The sequence below is a fragment of the Saccostrea cucullata genome, unplaced genomic scaffold (assembly GCF_032062105.1).
Source record: "Saccostrea cucullata isolate Sc308-1 unplaced genomic scaffold, CSIRO_AGI_Scuc_v1 ctg5934, whole genome shotgun sequence".
Taxonomy (NCBI): domain Eukaryota; kingdom Metazoa; phylum Mollusca; class Bivalvia; order Ostreida; family Ostreidae; genus Saccostrea; species Saccostrea cuccullata.
The window spans coordinates 18-20,950 of record NW_026930831.1 but is presented as its reverse complement, the minus strand read 5'-3'; the positions used below and the strand labels follow the sequence as shown (position 1 = coordinate 20,950).

At 31.1% G+C, this 20,933-nt stretch overlaps 1 protein-coding gene and 1 long non-coding RNA gene across 6 annotated transcripts; both read left to right on the top strand.

The window, feature by feature from the left end:
• The first annotated feature begins 797 nt into the window (after positions 1 to 797).
• LOC134230272 (uncharacterized) lies at positions 798 to 19,344 on the top strand. 4 transcript variants are annotated; one of them, XM_062712036.1, is made up of 12 exons: positions 798 to 944; positions 3,603 to 3,764; positions 3,881 to 4,002; positions 5,022 to 5,172; positions 6,998 to 7,117; positions 13,835 to 13,962; positions 14,464 to 14,614; positions 16,775 to 16,954; positions 17,306 to 17,421; positions 17,745 to 17,781; positions 17,967 to 18,060; positions 18,432 to 19,344. In XM_062712036.1, exons 1-12 carry the CDS (start codon positions 887 to 889, stop codon positions 18,865 to 18,867), a joined length of 1,755 nt encoding a protein of 584 aa, XP_062568020.1. In that variant the 5' UTR covers positions 798 to 886; the 3' UTR covers positions 18,868 to 19,344. The 4 variants fall into 4 exon arrangements, with proteins under 4 accessions (XP_062568020.1, XP_062568022.1, XP_062568023.1 ...); XM_062712037.1 differs by having other exon boundaries at positions 829 to 948; XM_062712038.1 differs by lacking the exon at positions 6,998 to 7,117.
• Positions 7,516 to 13,242, top strand: LOC134230271 (uncharacterized). Of its 2 annotated transcripts, none has more exons than XR_009984308.1 (3): positions 7,516 to 8,279; positions 11,553 to 11,659; positions 11,871 to 13,242. It is a non-coding gene; the product is annotated as an uncharacterized LOC134230271 (long non-coding RNA). The 2 variants fall into 2 exon arrangements; XR_009984307.1 differs by having other exon boundaries at positions 11,844 to 13,242.
• Positions 19,345 to 20,933: the final 1,589 nt, after the last annotated feature.

Sequence of the window (20,933 nt, the reverse complement as noted above, 5' to 3'; positions counted from 1 at the left end):
ACTTTGGGAAACAACATATTTGACCTCTTGACCTTGGAGTTTGGCCAATTTTTTTCAAACGTTAACCTAGGCCATAATTTTTGAACAGTTAGTTCTAAGGCTTTCATTACTCATAGTTGTATTTCTTATGACAAGACCGTCCACTTTTTAGAAATAAGACTTAAACCACAGTAATATAACTTTTGAATGGTTCAAATGAAAGGGCTTTCGTACCTCATAGGTGTATTTCGTGTGACAAAACTTACCATCGGATACCAACATATACCGTTATGACTTTATGACCTTGAATTTTACAATCCTTTGAAAAACATTCACCTTCTCCATAATTACTTCTGAAAGGTTGGTGATATGGCTTTCATATTTTACAAGTGTATTTCTTGTTATAAAACCGTATCTTTGGGCCCCTTTAATTTTGACCATTGACATTGACTTTGATAATGAAACTTAGTTTATCAACTTTAATCTTCGCCATGGCATATTAATGTTTGGAGCTAGGACTTTCATATTTCTCAGTTATTCTCCCTATGACAAGACTTTTCTTTGCCTGACATTTTTTAATCATTTGACCTTAGGGTTTAAATTGCAATTTAGTAAATTTAACCTTTGTCATGAGCTGACATACAACGGTATCAGTGTTTCACGAATACATCTTGTTCATATATCAAATACAAAATTTAATGTGCATCATAGCACACCACTGTTATTTAAGAAGCATATTACATCCCAGATAACGGAAGTTTATTCACAACACTCACGCATAATAGTCTAATTTTTTATCTTTAAGTGCATATTTGTCGACTTCCTTGTTTATACGTGTACTAATTAATAAATATACTGTCTATACAAGTCAGTGTAACTTCTATTTATTTTAGAGAAAAATAAGTAAATGAAGATAAGGGATAAAACGTTCGTTCTTATGTGCTTTTCCTTGGTGATATTCAATGGTTGGTGAGCCTTTTGAATTATTTATTAACTAATTTAAAAATAATCATTTTGAGATAAGAATTCTTAATTGAGCACTCTTTATTTATAGTGTTTTTCACATACATGAAGCAAAAAATAAACAAAAAATCAAAGCAAATCCTTTAAATTAGAAAACGATGTACATTGTAGCTTTTTAAAGAAAATTAAAAGCACATCGATGATCAGAAAACCCAAGTCACATGTATCATAAGGGTATTTTGAATAAATTTAATCTATGGTACATATAATACGTACTTATTCACAATGAAATTTTATAGGCCTTCACTAAATGATATGTACAAGGTGAAAATATATATAGAAGAACCGGTAATAAATAAAAGTGAAATATACATATTTAATCTCAATTGTCAAGCAAGGGTCTTATAAAATGGTCTTTGAATTTCATGTTCTCAACTGTCTACAGTATGGATTACGAATTAATAAAGATCAAAATTCCTGCGATACTGCGTTAAATAGAATTTAAAAAGAATACGTATGAAATCTTTAACAAAAAAATTTAATTATGTCCCTTTAATTGATAGCCGTCACGTGATTTGTATGAACCAGAAGTTGCTAAAAATTGAAGCATTCAAGGAATGTAGTGTTTCAATTGAGGTCCGTTACATCTGACATTTTAGCTCATGAGGCGTTTTTATGGAATTCAGTCCCAAGAACATCCAATAAATGATTTCTTGTAAACAACTTAGAGGCTCATTGTTCAATAGACCCTTTTCCTATGACATATTTTGTGTAGGAGTTATTCCCCTTAGTCGCCATATTGTAGGGCAACATTCCAAGATCCTTTCATTATTCGACCAAGTTTAATTTGTATTTACTGGTTACTGAGGTAAAGATAATGCTATTACATGTAGTCATATGAATATACGTTTGTTTAAGCCTCTTTTAATTCATAATTATAAGATTGTGAATGTGTTTCCCCATCTATTTCTTGCATGCATGTATAACATTGGTTGCTCAAAGAGGTAAATTCACTACTTTGCCCTACAAGATGGGAATAACTCCTAGGCAATATATGTCACAGGAAAAGGGTCTATTACATGGAGGACAATTTCGTAAAACATCCTCAATCAATCATAAATTCAAAAATCAACGATAATACAAAATATGTATTAGAAGCATTATTTTTGTTGTAATATAAAATTTTTGATCTCAAGATAAAACTTATAACCTGGCAAGTGATTTAATATTCCAACATATCCAACTATGTAAGTAAAAGTTTTTATTTTATAGATACTTATATCTAAAGATACACATTATGGTGGCAAAATTCTGCCCCCTAGAGGCAAGATAAATGACTTTTTTTGCATGTTTTCATGCAAAATGTATGTCAAATGTAAAAAAAAAATATTTCTTCATGCACAAACATATGTTGCCATAAGGATACCAATCTTTTTAGAGAGTCAAATTTTTATTTGTAGTAAACTTACTTACCAAATCCAAAATATCATATTATACAAACAAGATGCAACATAATTATGCTCACATGCAAGATCATTATTAATGTGAACATGCAAAGATATTTATGTCAACTTGCAAACAATATAATTATGATAACATGCAACATAAATATCTAGGCATGAAACTTATCTCTGTTAATATGGAAATACTTTTTATCCACATGTGAGATACAATTTTGCATGTATAAACTTTATGTCAACATGCAAAATAATAATTTGCTTGTCAACATACATATTTGTCATATTGACATAATTTTGCATGATAACATTAAATTGAATGTCAACATAATAATTTAGCATCTAGTCTGTATTACGTCAAATATTATGTTTTTATGTGTAACTTTTCAAATATCGAAATTTGGATTCTCTAAATAGATCGATAACTTGCATGTCAACATGTAATTATACAAAATAATAAATCTTGGCCAAAAAATAGCATGTCCACATTGTTATGCTGTATGTTAACATTATTTATCGTGCATGTAAGGGACAGAAATTTGCCACCATAAAACATAAAATTATAACAATACATATGTCAACATTCCAAGTCTTTTTTCAAAGAAATTCAAGATTCCAAAGAAGGCTGCAAACAAACAAACTATGTTTTAAAATGTTTATTTCGAATGGTTTTTTTTTTCTTTTTACAAGTTTTACAACATTATTAAACACTGCCTCAAAATAAGTACGTACAAAAATTACTCTAATTGATGGTTATTGGCTTACCAAATTTCTTTCTCTAGAGAATTTTTTAAATTCTCAACATTTGTGTAAAATATAGCAAATTTCAAGATATATGTGTATATTTTTTCTTTCCTGTTTTCAATGCAATATATAGTTATAGTCTTTCAGAAAATGATAGCCAATTTCCTCTTCAAGGGCCTCTAATTATAAAACGAAATGAAAGTTGGACTGATTAAGACACAAACGAAATGACGATTAAATTGTTTTGCTGAAACTTCATTTAATTTTCATACCCCAAGAAAATCTTTCTTAAGAGATTTTTTGCAGTCGTGAAATCTGAGGTTATTGAACAGAAATTGACACATTTCTTTACTTTTTTAAGGAAAAGGAATGACTATGTATTTTGTCAATGCTTGTTTAACATTCTAGAAAAAATATATATATAAATATATTTTACATCATAGATGTTATATTATCTAGTTGATATCACTATCTGCATACAAAACTCATGGAACTGGTTTGAAGCTCAACAACATTGCAGCAATTCTAATGATACCCTGAAAACCAGTGGTGTAATTCTGAACTCTGTCCAGCACTGGACTGGTGTTTACCGGCGATATTCACCCTGGATAAAACTTTTAGGTATTTTTATAAGCTCTGGAGCTTTAATTTTCCTTATATTATCTTTTTTTACAAAAAAAACATGCAAGGTGACACACTTTACTGTCATTAAAATGATGTCGTTTTACTTGTTTTAGGTTGTTATGATTCTAAAGTTGTCAATGAATATGGAACGAACAACTTTTATTTCAACGTAACATCAGCAGGTTTTTGTCAAGAGATATGTGCATCTGTAAATTCCACTCATTTTGGAATTCAGGTATCCTTTATATATGTTATGTCATGGATACAGTCAAAATGTTCAATCAAACTGCCCATGTCCCTTTGTAGCAGATTTTTTTGTCCGGGTTAAAAATGACCAGAGGATGTCATTTTTCAGTGTTGAACATCGAGACCAAAGCCGTTGAATTGAGATCCTGATCTTTTGTATCAATATCAATATCAGTCTTTAGATTAACCTGTTATTTTATTCAGTTTCGAATGGACAGTCTTTACAAAACATGAAACACTTTTAAATAGGATTCCATTGATACGCAGCCGTGATTTTTGGGCAAACCCAATCCATTCAGAACTGTCCAAGTTTTACAGCACGGAAGCTGTAAATCACACTAGACGTACAAATGTAAGAAAACGTATGAAGGGGTCCTGTAAAACACCGTTCCTCTACTTGATCTTTGATATCTATTGTTATTATACGAAAATTTGTAAACACTAAATATAATTTAAGAATTGGTTCAAAATGCTGTGAAGTAAAGAAAGTGATGCTTTTGGTACGGTTGTTATGGACATCCGCGGCATAACCCCCCCCCCCCCAAAAAAAAAAATAGTGAAATTGTAACCGATCAATAAGGTTCACAAACATGTAAATTCAAAATTATGTCAGTCCTATTTATTTTTTTTATTCTGGTAAAAAAATCTTTGAAATTCAGGCGCATAAGCGGAAACATATAAAGCGTGTAAAGCAGCTTCCCTTTCAAAAACAGTTCAAAATCATAATAACCAAGCTGTTACAGAAAAAGCCCAGCAAAAATTTTCACAACCATTGTTCTCAATTATTCACCAATGAAAACTGCAACCAGACTAAATTTTAAACCCGGATCAATCTTCTACGTTTCACATGAAATAGTTATGTTTTTCTCGAAGAAATGTATAGTATGAACAGACCTTTTTCAATATACATGTCATTTAATATTTCACAAATAGATTTATTTACATATAAGGAGAAGTGTGATTGCCTTATTTCAATAAACTCTGTTTTCCAAAATGCTTTACGCGTAGTTAGGAGAGTGTGTCTGCTTTGAAGGCCCCGTTTTTGCAGAGACCATATCATCAGATCAGTGCAACAAATCATGTTATGATGTTAGGGATGAAGGGGCCATTAACCTTTTTGAATGTGGAGGACAGAATGCATATACTTTATATACTTCAGGTATTTCAAATTCACTTCTAGCATTTCAATTCAACAATCTAGGAATATTTACACTGTATGATTTTTTTTCATTCTATTCATAAAACTTTTTTATACCCATCATTTTTTTTTTACAATTTTAATTGTTGTAACATTTTCATTAATGAAAACCTCCCTTCTTAGGTTAATATTAAGAACATTAACAAAAAATTGTAAAGTTTGTTCTATGGCTACTGTAACTCTACTTGGCAATAAACATAAGGTTGAATATTCATTGAAACAATTCAGCATGTTAAATACCTGTAACTATTTCCATTTTCAATTACGTCGGACTTTTTTCAGAAGAGTTTTCGGTTTTCATATGTTTAACATCATAGTAAAGAGATTACAGACAAGAAAATAACCATGTGAAATTTAAAAATAATCCTATATATTTCTATGTCAGTTTTAATATCCCATTGTGCCCCAATATACCCGGAGGTCATAATTTGAAAAAAAGCTTGAATCTTCGATTCACTTTATTGGTTACTTCCGTAATAGTACAACTACGATATATTGTCGCATATCTGCAGTGATTTTCTTTGATCTTTCTGTGGTGATATATCCCATATCACATATGCGATAATACTTTCCACGCCCCTCGATATATCACTGCAGGAGGCAGAAATCAGGTCATGAGAAAAAAACTGATTTTATTTCACCAGTTCATAACCACAGTAAAATGAACATGTATAGCTATTTCTTAGCCTTTAACTAAATTAAAATACATGTATTTAACTCGGTCGAAAGTTCCCAGTCGTTCAAAAGATTAATCCATTTTGAAAATTTGAAACTTACGGTAAAATCTCCAAACTTTTTATCGTTTAAATCCTTGCTATTTGTTTCTGTGATTTCACATATGTCGAGTACCTGGCTCAAAAATAAATTGTCAAAATCTTAAAACTCAGTTAAAAACTCAAAGTCAAATTCACTAAGAACGTCCGACATGTTGGAGAGCTAGCTTGAAATGATTTTTTTTATTATTATTGAATTTTGACACTCTCAATGAAAATTACGTCATCAGACATGCGACAAGTTGCTTACATCATAGAAGCCGAGTAGTATTAGTTATATCGTTTTCATGGGGCGTGGAAATCTCGGGCGCTCCGCGCCCTCGATTTCCACGCCCCATGAAAACGATATAATCAATACTACTCGGCTTCTATGATGTAACCTATACATAATTTGCTTTTGTTGGAAAGCTATTTTTAATGTTTCGGACACTATGCACTGTATTCCAGTATAAAACGTTTATTGTTCATTGTGGTTTTTGCCCTTGATTTAAAAAAATTACAAACTGGGGATGATTACATTTAAATATGACTAATCACTGTTTTACATTTTTGAGAAGAATAGTTTCAAAGTTTTTTTTCCTGATTGCTCTTGCTGTGTCAACTCCCTACCTCTGGGGTCAAGATTTGAAAAAAAAATGATTCTACGACAAACATAGAGGTTATTAAATAAATATCATATTTTTGTCCACATTAGTTATTAAGAAAATGTTTAAAGAGTGATATTAAATATTTATCAATACTTAATTATATACCCTCAAAAGAAGGTGTGAGTCTTCATTTGTACAAACTTAAATCCCTTGACACAATGGTGCTATGGAGTAAGTTCGGATGAATTTGGCTTTGTTGTTCCTGAGAAGTTATATACGTGAACAATTTTCAAACGACTGACAGACGACTGACGCACTTCGATCGGAGGAGTTCACTTTAGCCTCCTGCTAAGATGAGCTGAAATGTTCTGTTTCAAATAACAATTTTATAAATGTTAACAATAATATTTCTTTCAATATCTATAGAAGCCGACAAAGAAAATAGAGGGGCAACATGTCTTGCAGTAAACTGTGGTGGTTCTCTGCAGGGGTTTTCATACTCTTCGAATTGTTCCGAGTCATACTTTGGAGCCTGTGTCTATAAAGGTAATGCCCAAGTACATGTATATGTAAATATCTTATAAAAATAAAGAACATAAAGGATTGGCATAAGAGATATATTTGCATACGCCATTCTCATAAGCACCACTAAATGTAGCTGTGAAGGTAATCGAATACAAATAAATCTTATTTAAAAAATCACATAACTACCTCATCTCTGATAGCGTAGCACTTTTCCACATAAATTTGATCGATTTCAGTAATAAGAAAATGAACACAACTGGGACTTCCCTGAGATTTTTTCAACAGTTTGAGTGATCTACCCATTGATCTAAATTCATATTAATTTAGATTTCAAAATATTAACCAATGTGTATTCAATTAAAGTATGTTTAGCATTTTAAAAGGCCTAGATTATTTAAGTACGGCTCCGTCATGCAGATAGTACAGAAAAGGTGATTCATCGATAATCTTTAAATTCAATAAAATTGGGTTTAATATATTCATTTGGGTCTAAAATAAATATAAACAGTTGATTTCGTTATAATTCTTCTTTTTTCATATAGCCAGGGATAAAGTACTTGAGGTGTAATTTTGTATAGATAGTGTGCAAATGATGCCTATTTCAGGAAAGAATATCTTTAAAACCCAAGAAGATGTACAAAAACTTAATACATGATTAAAGTGAAAATGGAAGGCTTAAGAAAAATTTACTTTAACATTTTTGTGCGAACGAAGTATTGAAAAGATACAAGGTGTTTAAAATCGAGAATTTGTTAAGATTCTTCAAAAGAGTTATCTCCCTTTGCAAGTTTACATAGGTGGCGCTAGTAAAAATAATGGCAGGCTCCACGGTTAGCAGTACGCTGCAAAGTTATTTTGATGCATCCTGTGATGTTTATTGCAAAAATATGTGTGAAGTGACATGAATTGGTTGGAAGGATTTTACAAGAACAGATTAGGCATAGTTTTTGGGGCGAAAGTAGGCATGTGTCATGTTGATCAGTATATCCATTATTGACCATGTTGACGCTCTCCCGAAATGCTACTCGCCTACTGACACCATTGTGATCGATCTCGGATGTTAAACTTCTACGGTAACCAGAGTGCAAGAGTAAACTCTCAGAGAGGGGTGGCAGTCCGATTTTTTCAGCATACTCGACTTGGAGAGGGAAAATGTCACATTTGGACAGTTACATTTCACCAGGTAAGATCAGATCCAGAACAATTTCTTGATTAAGATAATTAATTTTGTAGCTTGAAATAGCTATGTAGCTTTAATATGTCGACGGTGCGACCGTTAGGGCGAGCGCAGATTCTTATCCATATTCATTTAGATTGGACATGTAAATCCGCACATGACATTTGGTGCGTATTAGACTCTGACGTCATATGACGTCGTTTGTATGTTGCTTTACCAAACCGAAGCCTGAACAAGGCTGATTTCGGGTGCATCGATTGACCCAAATGGACCCAAATGGACCCAAATGGAACCCAAATGGACCCAAATGGAAACTCAAATGGACCCAAATGGAAATCAAATGGACCCAAATGGAATATAAAATATAAATATTATATCGTATTCTCAAGTTTTTACTTATTTAAAATATAGAAAATAATGAAATTAAAACAAAAAGAGAATATTTTAATATCATTATTTTTTTGAATTGTATTTTTAAAAATGCGATTTAATTCTATTTGTAATAACTATTGAACATGCTTGAATACAAAACTGAAGTATTGTTAATTTTTATGGCTGTAGGAACGGATGGGGGGAGGCCATGCCAACCCCCCCCCCCCCCCCCCCCTACCCCCAAATAATTTCGCCGGTATATAGAATACTATCAAAATTTTATGCTTCAAAATACAACATTAGAGATTAATAATTTTTTTTAAAATCCATTTGTAACTGTAAGTTCATTATTTTCATCATTTTGAATAAGTATTAAAATACGATAATACATATTTAATATTCCATTTGATTTCCATTTGGGTCCATTTGTGTTTCCATTTGGGTCCATTTGGGTTCCATTTTGGTCCATTTGGGTCCATTTGGGTAAATCGACGCGCCGCTGATTTCAATCAGTTTATGACTATCTTTCTATCTTAATCAAATCAAGACAAAATTACTATTCGTTTAACTTTTGTTGTTATTCTCGCGAGAACGTTGCTTTAGAGTTTGTGTACGAAGCAAAGCATTATGGGTCTAAATTACTGCGATAAAAAATTCTATGAAATGAATTTGCAGTATTCCAAATTTTCTCTTTGCACAGGCGTTGTCATCAGAGCTCGCAGTTACGTGCGTCGCTTTGCGACCCTCGCTGCACTTGCTATTAATCTATTCAAAATAGCTCAACAAGGTAAAGCTTTTTATATGCAGTCAAATGTATTTTACAAGTCCTATATGAGAATGTATTATGAGTCTTAAAAATAACCTCAAATCATAGATACTTAAATTGTAGTATTGCAGCTGTTGAATACTTTTAATTAAGCAAAAGATGAATTTCCATTTTCTTAAAAGCTCGTGTACACTATACCATGTATACCGTTAACGGAAGGCAATTTTCAGCACAATGTTTTTGCCTCTAGCATTCTCCAATTAACTGAATGAGTCCTCAAGCATGACAGTCTACTATTTGTTAATACAAATCAAAAGCTACACACAGTTTTTGTCGGTTTACTGTATACAATTATTGCTGTTTTTAAGGTCATGCATGCAATACAATGATTTAGACACCTGAGAAGTACAATATTCACTGAGCCCGAAGGGCGAAGTGAATATAGTACTTCGAAGGTGGATAAATCATCGTATTGACTGCAAAAAACAGCAATAACTGTTTTATTAAATGATTAAATGATAGCAAACTCCTACAAGACTATTTCTTTGCTTTAATGGAAAGTTTTAACAAGAAATTTAAACAAAAACATATTGTAACAGAAAAAATTGAACGGGTCAATAATTCCTTATATTGATCTGCAATAACTCCTTGTATTGACCTGGAACGTCACGTGCAGGTCAATGCAACGTAGTATTTTTCTAACATAGTTGGTTCTCAGCCATTCAGAGAGAAGAAAATTATTCAATCAGATAATAACATACTTTATTTACTTCATCACCAAGAACAAGAAAGTTTCTTTTTTACTTTATACAGCCAAAATTGAAAGATTATTTTTTCAAAGACACTGCTCAATGCTCACATTTAAAATTGTAGTTTTAGATGATAAATAAAGTGGACCTTCAGATATCTGGACGCCAGATATCCGAATGCTTCAGTATCCGGAGGATTTTTCATCAAAACGGAAATTTTTAACGTAATTTTGTCTTGTTTAAATGGTAATTCAGGTATCTGGATCCTTCACATATCTGGACAAATTGACTAGGAACCAAAGCGTCCGGATAAATGAGGTTCCACTGTAGTTGCCTCCAATACGTACCGTACAAATCTTGTGAGGTTAGCATGTCTTACTTTTGATATTTGATTGAGGGTTTAAATGAAAATTGTGCACCTTGTACTGCTGTCTTAAACTATGTAAAGAAAACTGTAAACTGATAGCCAATTTACATGCAAATTTAAGCTGACGTCAGATACTGTCAGACCTGTTTAAGTAACTGTGCACTCCCCTATGTGCAATGAAGCATGAAAAAGTATGATTGACACGTATGGTTAAGGCAGTATTTAAAATAACTGTTGCTCAACCGCCTGAGATGCACAACTTTTGTCACAGGCAAACAGATTGAAACAGATTTCAGATTTGACACCCGACTGGACATGTAAAATTTTTTAAAAACTTTAACCTTGGTCATGACTTTTGAATGAAAAAAAGAGGTCTTTTCTTATTGGGATTCCTAACCAAGGCACACATGGATCTCAAAAAATAGATAGAAAACTTGGAATGGTTTAAGTAACAATCTTTTAAAATCTCAAGAACAGCAAAGTGATGATATGGAAGCATTCTCTGATGATGAAGTGTATAAATAAATTGGTTCAGTTAAACCCCCCTTTGGGTAGGATGGGGCCTCAATGGGGATCAAAGTTTCACATTCCAATATATAGGGGAGAATCTTCCCTAGAACAGCAAAGCCATGAATAATATTGTACTGATATGGAAGTCATTGGAAGAAGCCTCAAGTAGTGTAGATTCAAGTTTATAATGCTGTTTAAATTTTACAAAAGTTAAAACCGGAGACATATTGCAAATGATGAAAAATACACTAGTAGAAAAGATATTTCACATACAGCAAAACTCATTTACTACGAACATGGATATAGCGAATTCATGGATATAGCGAAGTTATTTTAGATCCCCAGCTATATAAATTTAACAAATTCCTTATATTTATATAAGGAGTAACAGATGTAGCAAAGTAATTTCATAGGTTCCGGTGACTTTGTTACAACTTTTGTTTCACTGTATTTCATAAATTAGTATTATTTTTGTTGAAATGAATTACACGTATACCCCATTTTTAATTTCACAGAATGTACACGATGGGCTGCATCATGGTTTTGAAGGAAAAGGTTATACTATTTATTACAGACGGCAAGGAAACATCATTGAACACCACCAACTAATAAGACTCTAAAGGTGGGAGAATATATGTCATGCAACCATTTTAGATTTTTAATGAAATTACTGCATTTTATAAACTTATAAAATCAAAATGACTATTTAGTACCTTAATAATAATGTAGCATAAACAAAAGAGTTCTAAATTCATAATTGATGAATGATAAATACATGTACATGTATATTGTAATTATTATTTTAGGAATAATGGAAAATAGAATATTTAAAGCTGTCAAAAAGCATAGATTAGAGTTCAGTGGATGCCGTGACGGTACTTTGGATAATGTTAATCAGGCAGTGATTCTCTTCCCAAGGATCTTAAGTGCTTTTAGAAGAGGCTAATAAACAAAGAACAGTCACTTACTACAGAAGAGAAGCAGGGGAGATTAGTGATATTCTGTTTGGCATGTACTGCACCTTACAAAGATGTAAAACTTTTAAAATTGTGTTTACATATACAATGTTTATATTATAAATGTATCTAGTAATCAATATTAATATGATTGATATTTTCAAATGTTTTTTACAACATTTTGCTGTTCATTAATGAAAAAATAATTTGTGTTGTATTTGAATTTTAAAATGTAAAGTAATTTATTTTGAAATGTAAACTGATATTCTTACATGTAAACATGTATTGGCGTGTGTACATGGTGTATATATTTGACTCTGACAAAAGATGATGCTACTTCTTTTTTTGGTGAAATTATTAATCACAATGATTTTTCTGCAAATGATTTTTTTTTATTTTTGATAGGGTATCGTATCTATGAAACGTACTCAGCATTTTTGTTTGGCTATTTTTTAAATCATAGATATACCGGTATATTATTTTCTTGATAACTGAAATCCTGAAAAAATGATATTTTGTTGGTTTTTGTCAACATGAATTATCTCCCCTTTTCAGCTTGAAATTAGAAATAATACTGTACATAGATATAATTTGATTAATGAAAATAAATAATTGTGTTGTATTTGGAACTATAAAGAAATTTAAATTATTTAGTAATGTTATTTATGTTTTAACATGCATGAATATATACATGTCATTTATTCGACTATGACAAAAAAGTGAATTTCCCATTTTTTGTATGAAACTCTTCAATGACTTTTGGAAATTAATAATCATTTGCTCAAAAATGTTTTTATTATTTTTTGCCATAAGGTATGATTTCTATGAAGTAAGTGCAGTCTTTCTGTTTGGCAGTATTGTATTTTTTCTTTAGATTTTTTATCATATAGCTGAATTTAGCTGTAAATCCTTTTAAAATTGAAAATTTCAGTTTTTCTCAACATGGATTATCTCCCCTTTTCAGCTTAAAATTAAAAACTACTACTGGACGTGGTAATATTTGGATTAATTATGAAAAGTAAATAATTTAATTGTATTTGAAATTGGTAATATAAAAAAAATGGTTTTGAAATGCCATTTATTTTTTAAATGCCAACATATATGGCATATATTGGACTGTGACAAAAAGGTGAAATTACCATTTTTTGTACAAAATTCATCAGTTATTTTGGGAAATTAATAATCATTTGGACAAAAATGTTTTTATTATTTTATTTGCTTTAGAGTATAGTGTCTATGAAACTACCATGGCCTTTTAGATTAGATTAAGTAACTACTTATGCTGTATTTTAATAAGAAATAAACATAAATGTGTTTTATTGTTTAGTTTTCTTTTAATTTAATCTTCAATATTGATATTATTGCCTGTTTTTAGAGGAAATTTCAGCCATTTTTTGTCCAAAACAGTTTTCTGGTTGCCATGGATACCAATGAGAGAATTAAAAAAAAAAATAATAATTTTTTTGGAGTATCTATGCATACTCTACCAACATGCAAAGTTTGAAAAAATTCTGAAACCCCCCATGAATCACCCTCTGCATGATTTTTACACGGAGCTGTACTTAATTGAACATGTTATTTACATTTTTTTCCCAGTGGATAATACAACAGTGATTTCTATTTATTGATACAGTGTTTGTTTTTCGGGCACCATACTAAGTATATTGACAATTAAATGGATGAGCTCAATATATACACCTTTATTCAGTATAATTTTTTAAATGTCTAAAAAAAAAAAACAATTGTTGCACTGATGTAGATAGGGTCCTTATGTTCTAGAGCAATTATAGAATTCCATGCCTAGTCCTTATGAACTTTCCACTCGTTCCTGTCTTTTACAGATTATCTAGGATGTTTTCAAGACCAGCCAAACCGAACCTTATCTGGAATCAACCGTATGGGGGACTATAAACTGACTGTAGAAAGATGTAGAGATTTTTGTACTGACTACCAATTCTACGGAGTTGAGGTTTGCATTTTAGTTCCTTGCTTTTACCGGGGACATTTAATCTCATTTCTCTGTCAGTCCGTTTGTCAGTAATTCCATCTGTTTCAATAACTTTAAATTTAGTCACAATTTTCTAATGAAAAGAATTGACTTTCTTATTTCACTAGTACATTACCTTTCACAGGACCTTACCAAATATGCATGTTTTGACCCCGTGACTCTGACCTGGAAGTTTTTTTAATAAACGTTACTTATAATAATTTTTGTAGTATTCGCCCCGTGACCTTCATGTTTGACCTTATTTTCAACAATTTTTACTTAGGTGATTACTTTTGGATGATTTTGAGAGGGTGTTCATATTTTACTCAATAGACCATAAATAATGACACCCCATCCACTAAGACACTGAAAGCTGGAGGACCAGAATTCTTTGAACATGCTTGTTTGTTCAATTAAGAAATTTTTTCAGTGAGGAAAAATACGTATTCCCACTGATTACTATGACATTTGTTTTATTTATAGTTTGGTGGACAATGCTTTTGCGGGAATTTTTTTACATCATTTATCAAAACGCCTGAAAATGAATGTAATATGAAATGCAAAGGGGACACAAGGCAAACTTGTGGTGGTGCCAACCGGATCAACATCTATAGTAATCTAGACTACGAGACAGGTATTCTACGAAATACATAGAAGTTCTTATGGCCAATTTCAACCAAACTTATCTTTGGATAAGATCCGTTCCAAATCATAATATAAATTCACAGATTTTATCTTTAATGATATCAGTACTCAATCGCAGGGGTAATAAGGAAGCATACAAAATATTCTACCTTGACTAAATCAGTGCTACATTATGACGTCATAGTAGGCGAGATGACGTCAATTTTAGAACACACGTTTTTTGTAATATTGGTATTCAGAGATGTAATTTAACTCTAGAAAATGAATAGATACGTGTAAACATTAACAAAAATAAAATGTTCTTATTTCGTTATGATGTATTATGTCATTTTGATTAAAATCTACCACCAATTACGTCATATGTGTACATCAAGTAATTTGGGAATTGATCGGGAATTGATCATGTCGTGTAAAGAGAATTTGGCTATGACGGCATGAACAAAGATACGTAAAATTGAGTTTAAAAACAAATATCGTGAATATTTTGTGAAATTCATATGTAATTCAGTTAATAAAACAGGTATGCTAATCTATATTTATCGATTATATTCTCTATCGAAGACAGTCAGCTATTTTTGTATCCTGGTCGGCCTTTCCTCTGTCAATTGTGACAAAAATAATGCAACAGAACAACAATAAGCTGTATATTTCAAAACATAACATTTGTACAGATGGAAAGTTTGCATCCTAAAATACTTGGAAAGTGCTGCTAGAATCCCGAGTTAAGCATGGTTTTACGAAAAATCTCGGTTCATAGGTAAAAAATTCAAAATATCGGGTAAGGTTTCGTGCGAATGTGTGGAATAATTATTTTACTGACGGGACAGTGGGATTCTAGCAGCACTTTTTAGACAAAATAGATGCTTTTCAACATTATTATTTACTAATGACAAAGAAATTATTAAACTCCGGGGTATTGTTGTTCTGTTCGCTTTTTTATTAAGGAAAATTTCGCTATTAATAGAAGTCACGTGATGTCGTGGTGGTGCTGCACGTCGTTGCGTTAGACACTCTTTTATCTTTATGCAATAGATAATAATAATTTACGCTTATCAGCGGTTTTGGTAAATTATCAAACTAAATTTTCTTTAAAAAGTCTGAATTTCCCGAAAAATGACTTATATGCTTCCTTAACATACCCGCGATTTCAAAAGTCCATTGAAACAGTACAAATTTTGGGCATGCTTTTTGTTACCAAAATCGAGTAATAAGACATACAAACTAAACATATGCAGGTAACAATGGCATATTGCTATTTAAACACGGGAAAATGACCATAGAAAAGTTTGGTTGCAAGTTACCATTAACGTCCATTTCTAGTAAAATACCCAAAAATGAAACATACGTGCCATACCTTGTAGTATCTTTTTTTACAGCTCAAAGGGGTATATGGAAATGAATTTTGTTAATTGATAAAACGTAACATTGTGCATACATCTAATGCTGAATTGTGGATGCGTCCTAATGTTGAATAAAATTCATCAGAAAGGGACTTTATGTTTTTCCATAAAGAGAATTTTAGAATAAATTATCCTACCTATGAATACGAAATAGTTCTGCAGTGTATTACCGGGACGTAGTAAGTCCAAAAAGGAAAAAACACTGAGACACTGTGAAACAAAAACTCAATCATCCTCTTCAGATCAACTTTGGAGTATTAATTTGAAAACGATCAGAAAGTGTTTAAATATAATAACTTTTCAACTGGTCTGTGACAAAGTAATACATTAACGAGGTAGTCATTCTTTTCTCTTTTTTTATAAAGAAATGTCTATGTTATAAGAAATCCCAAGCTCTAATTCAGCACCAGGAATGATTGTTAAAAGTGTAAAAGTCTTTTAAATTATGAGTTTATGTATTTTCGGCAGTAAACCTCTACACAGGCAAGTCACTCAATGCATTTACATTAGATTAAAACATTTGATATAATCTTTGAACTAAACAAATTCCCGGTATTTCAATTTTTTAAAAACAAATTGAGAAAAAATCTCGACTTCCTAAAATATACAATATGCAATTCTTCCTGTTGTATATCTTGGTTATTTGATTAAAATTTAGCTGAACTGTCTTAGTTTTCATTATTTACCCCCCATTTTTTTTATTTCAATTTTATTTGTGAAATACTAACACATAAATATTAATCAATCAGAGATAACAACAAACTGGACATCATCAATGCAGATTTGTAAAACAAGGTCTCCCTCGTCTTATTTAATTGGAAACGTCTCCCTGACTGACGCCACTTTGGCATGTAAACAATTGCAAAGGAAACAGATAGGGCTATCCTGGCTAAGCATCGCAAAAGAAGTGTATACTGGGTATGATCGAGGTATGAAAGCTATAATTACTTTTATCTCTTCTTTTTTTTTTTTTACCACTCAACCACTCATACTAGTTTTCTTTAATCTTAACATATAATCTTAACTTATATTTGTAGTACTAGCATACAAATAAAACTTGACAAAAGTGTTTAAATACTATTTTAGTACTTTGACTTTTGCTCGACGTCTTTGTGATATAAAAGGGAAAAATGTAACAAAAATGCAACATTGTCCAAAACTTTAAATTATAAATTAAAATTATGCAAACCATTATGGATTTAATATTTTCATTCTGAATAATATCGAAAACATGCATTCTTTTAGCCGTTCTATAGAGACTCAATTTCAATATCTGACAGGTGTTGCTGTTGATATCGATGAAAGAGAAACATTTCATCAGTGCCAATTATGTAACCAGACGGGCTGTTATTTTAGTGATTGTTTTCAAGAGCTGAAGTATTTTATTTGTGAAAAGGTATTGCAAATAAATGAATTGGTGTTTCAAAAATATATTTCAATGTCATTCTTTCCTTCTTAATAAGAATCTATAAGTTATTTATATTCACATTTCATTGCAGACACACAGGAACAAAACGTCGATAAAAGAGCTTTCTTTTCCTTTTTTTCTTTCGAATTTCATTTCCAATTCTTTTCTTTTTAGATGAATGCACATTTTTCTATATATAAATTATGTTTATAATTAAAGATGCAAGACTACAGTATGTAGAGTGCAACGGTTTTTTTTAAAACTACATTTAGTCAAGGTATCATTTTATCATCTGTTAATTTTTTTTCCAGGATTCGGGTATTCCAATACCCCAAAGTAGAGCAACAAGTAAGCTGCCAAATATTCATGTAATTTCTTATCTGTTTGTTTGACTATGCTTAAATATGTTCGAATCAGAGAAAGGCATGTCCAATATTTATTACTTCTTTTTGAAAAATAATATATTCAGTCCACAAGATTACATTGCAACATGTTGAAGAACGAAAATGAAGTACATATTCTTTTAATTGCAGATTCAAACATAAATTTCCATATCATCATTCCTTTATCCTTAGTCGCCCTCCTTCTTTTCTGCTGCCTGGTAATGGGAATCGTTTGCTATAAACGGTTTGTACCTATTTTTACAGAACAAAATTCATAAATTCGTGTTCAGAGTATACGCTTCATCTACCGCATAAGTGGAAATTTTAGTGAGATTCAAATTTAGCGATTTCTACTTAAAAAATTGCATTTTATTTTTTGCAAGAACTTAAAAATTGGTATTTTATTTTAACAATAAATAATTTTAGCGATTTTAAAAATGCTAACTTTAGAAGCTATCATTAATAAACCTAATTAATTTTTAGTGATCTCCAATTTTAGCAATCTCAGCACTCTCGCTAATAATGCCAAAATAAAATGGTCGCTAAAATTACCACTTATTCGGTATTAGAAATTGATGCACAAATCTGCTGTTTATACTTTTGTGTGTTTAACAGCCGGAAGTCAAATCAAAAGAACAAGAAGACCGCACATCATCTTGCAAATCCTAATGAAAATTACTATGCAAATGAAACTCATGCGAGGAACATGTATCATGATACTTATTCTGAACGGAATCCTAAATCAGACAATTCTGAACAGGTCAATGATGACATTTATAAAGATTCAATGGACGGTGAATATGACCATCTGAGAGGTATTGAGGCAAGGAGACAGAAGCCGGAGAACGTTTATGACCATGCTCCAGTTGTAACAGAGCAAGAATACGCTTACGGAGGATATAACGTCAGTATTGCAGGAAAACAACAACAGTTAGAAAATACTTATGACCACAATGCGTCTTTTTCTGATTATAGGCAAAGTAATATTAATGATAATGAAGGACCGAATGCAATATACGACAATTGTTCTCGAGTCCATAAAGTGAATTAAAGATACTCTGCGTAAAATTACCACGTTAATACAATTTCTTTGTATATATTATTAAAACATCGTGCTTATTTGAATTAGGTTTTAGCTCAGTAGACCAATAGACATACTCTATTTATTAAGTTTATCACATTTTACATTGCTTTCTTTAAGAAATTCAAGTTCTATTATAAATATTTAATGATTAGATAAAACTTTTTAAAAATAAAATGTTTTACAGTCAATGTATTTGGGATCTGCATGCGTCCGTTTACCTCTCAATAGTTTCTTATTTGAGCACATTCCCATGCGGTTACACATTGACTTAATTTTGCCTTCAATAGTGTATGGTAAAACGTATTCGTAGGAACAATCAATTTATAAGAATATGAGAGGATTTTTTAATCATTTAAATCATAAAGTTTGTCTTTTTATCTGAATGTTTTTTTTTCATCTAAGTTTAATTTGTTCTGGAGATATGAAATACCAAATAAATGCTTTAAAGATTAAACAAATTCATTTCAGTTGGAATAATTATATAGCGCAGGGTATTACCAAAAATATCTTTTCAAAAATAAACAAAAGAGGTCTTCATTAAAATTTCTCCTAAAACTATAATTATTGAATACTTCTGCCTTTAATGCCTTAGAAGTGTTGCAAATATACCTTGCAAAAGAGATGCAGGTTTACTTAAATAAACATGTCTCATCATATCTGCAGTTATTAAAATGACAAGGTTTGTTTTAAGAATTTTTCATCCATAATCAATTTTCATTGAGAATATGTTTTGTAGGAGAACGTTTTGGTGACAATTTATAATTCTTTGTCTTCATTTATGTTTCTTCAATAGATATGTTTAAATAATCAAAGTTGTTAATAGGTTTAAGAGAATTATAATGTTTGAATATTTTCTTACATAAATAGATAAGAAGGTAATAATTGCGTAATATCAGTGTTAGAAAATACCTATTTCTGAATTGAACATTGATAAAAAAAAAAAAAACAACAATATATACAAACCTTTGAATGTTTGTCTGAAAAAAACATAAATGAAATATTTTACTTTTCCAAATCTTTTAATTTGATCATGGGAAAAATAAGATGCTTTGAATCGAGTAAAGACAATACTTGTTTATCTTTCTAGATTACCTTGACGAAGTCGGCGTCAGTGTCGGCGTCAGTGTCAGCGTATGTTAGTGTTGGCGTTAGCGTCGGTGTCAGTGTTGGCGTTAGCGTCGGCATCAGTGTCAGCGTGCATTAGTGTTGGCGTTAGTGTCGGCGTTAGAGTCGGCGACCTGATTAAAGTTTTAGGAGCAAGTCTACTCCAAAGCTATTCTCTGGTACATTCCATCATGACAGGTGTACAATAAAAACATCTCTTCATTATTTTGTTAATACATGTACTTGTATATAAATTTTCATCGAGACTGTTTTTGTTATGGCTTTAAGATAAACAAATAATCAAATTTATATGCAATAGGTCTAATATTAAATTTAAAAAATTCTATACCAGTCGGGACGACATTTGTCACATATTGTCAATATGATTTGATTGTACTTCAGTATGATTTCTTTCAAACCACTACATCTTTATATCTATTCAGTATTCATTGATGGCATATTTGGAATTTCAATTTAAAATGAAACAACAAACACAATACTAGTATACAACAATTAAAAAAACTAAACTTCTCAACTTCAACAAAAAAATGGGGATATTCAAATATCTTTAATTCTTTATGCAGCTGATCGGTCGGGTTTGCATTTAGTATCATCATACTAAGTAGATAGTAGAAACAATACAAGACAAGTAAAATGACATAAATTTTCTTTACTTAATATACAAAACAAATGATCAAGTCAACAATCAAATGCTTATTTCTTAAATAGAGTTACATTCAATATAAATATAGATAAATGCATTAGGATTTTTGTTAAAAATCTCCATAATAAATTAAAAAGTTCGGAGATTCGGAGACGAGACCTAGTATTTGGAATTCTAAAACATTGCAATGAATAAACAAATCATTGTATTTCAAAGATCAGTAGGTATGAAGTAAAATCGTTTTGTTAATGTGCTCCATGTACAA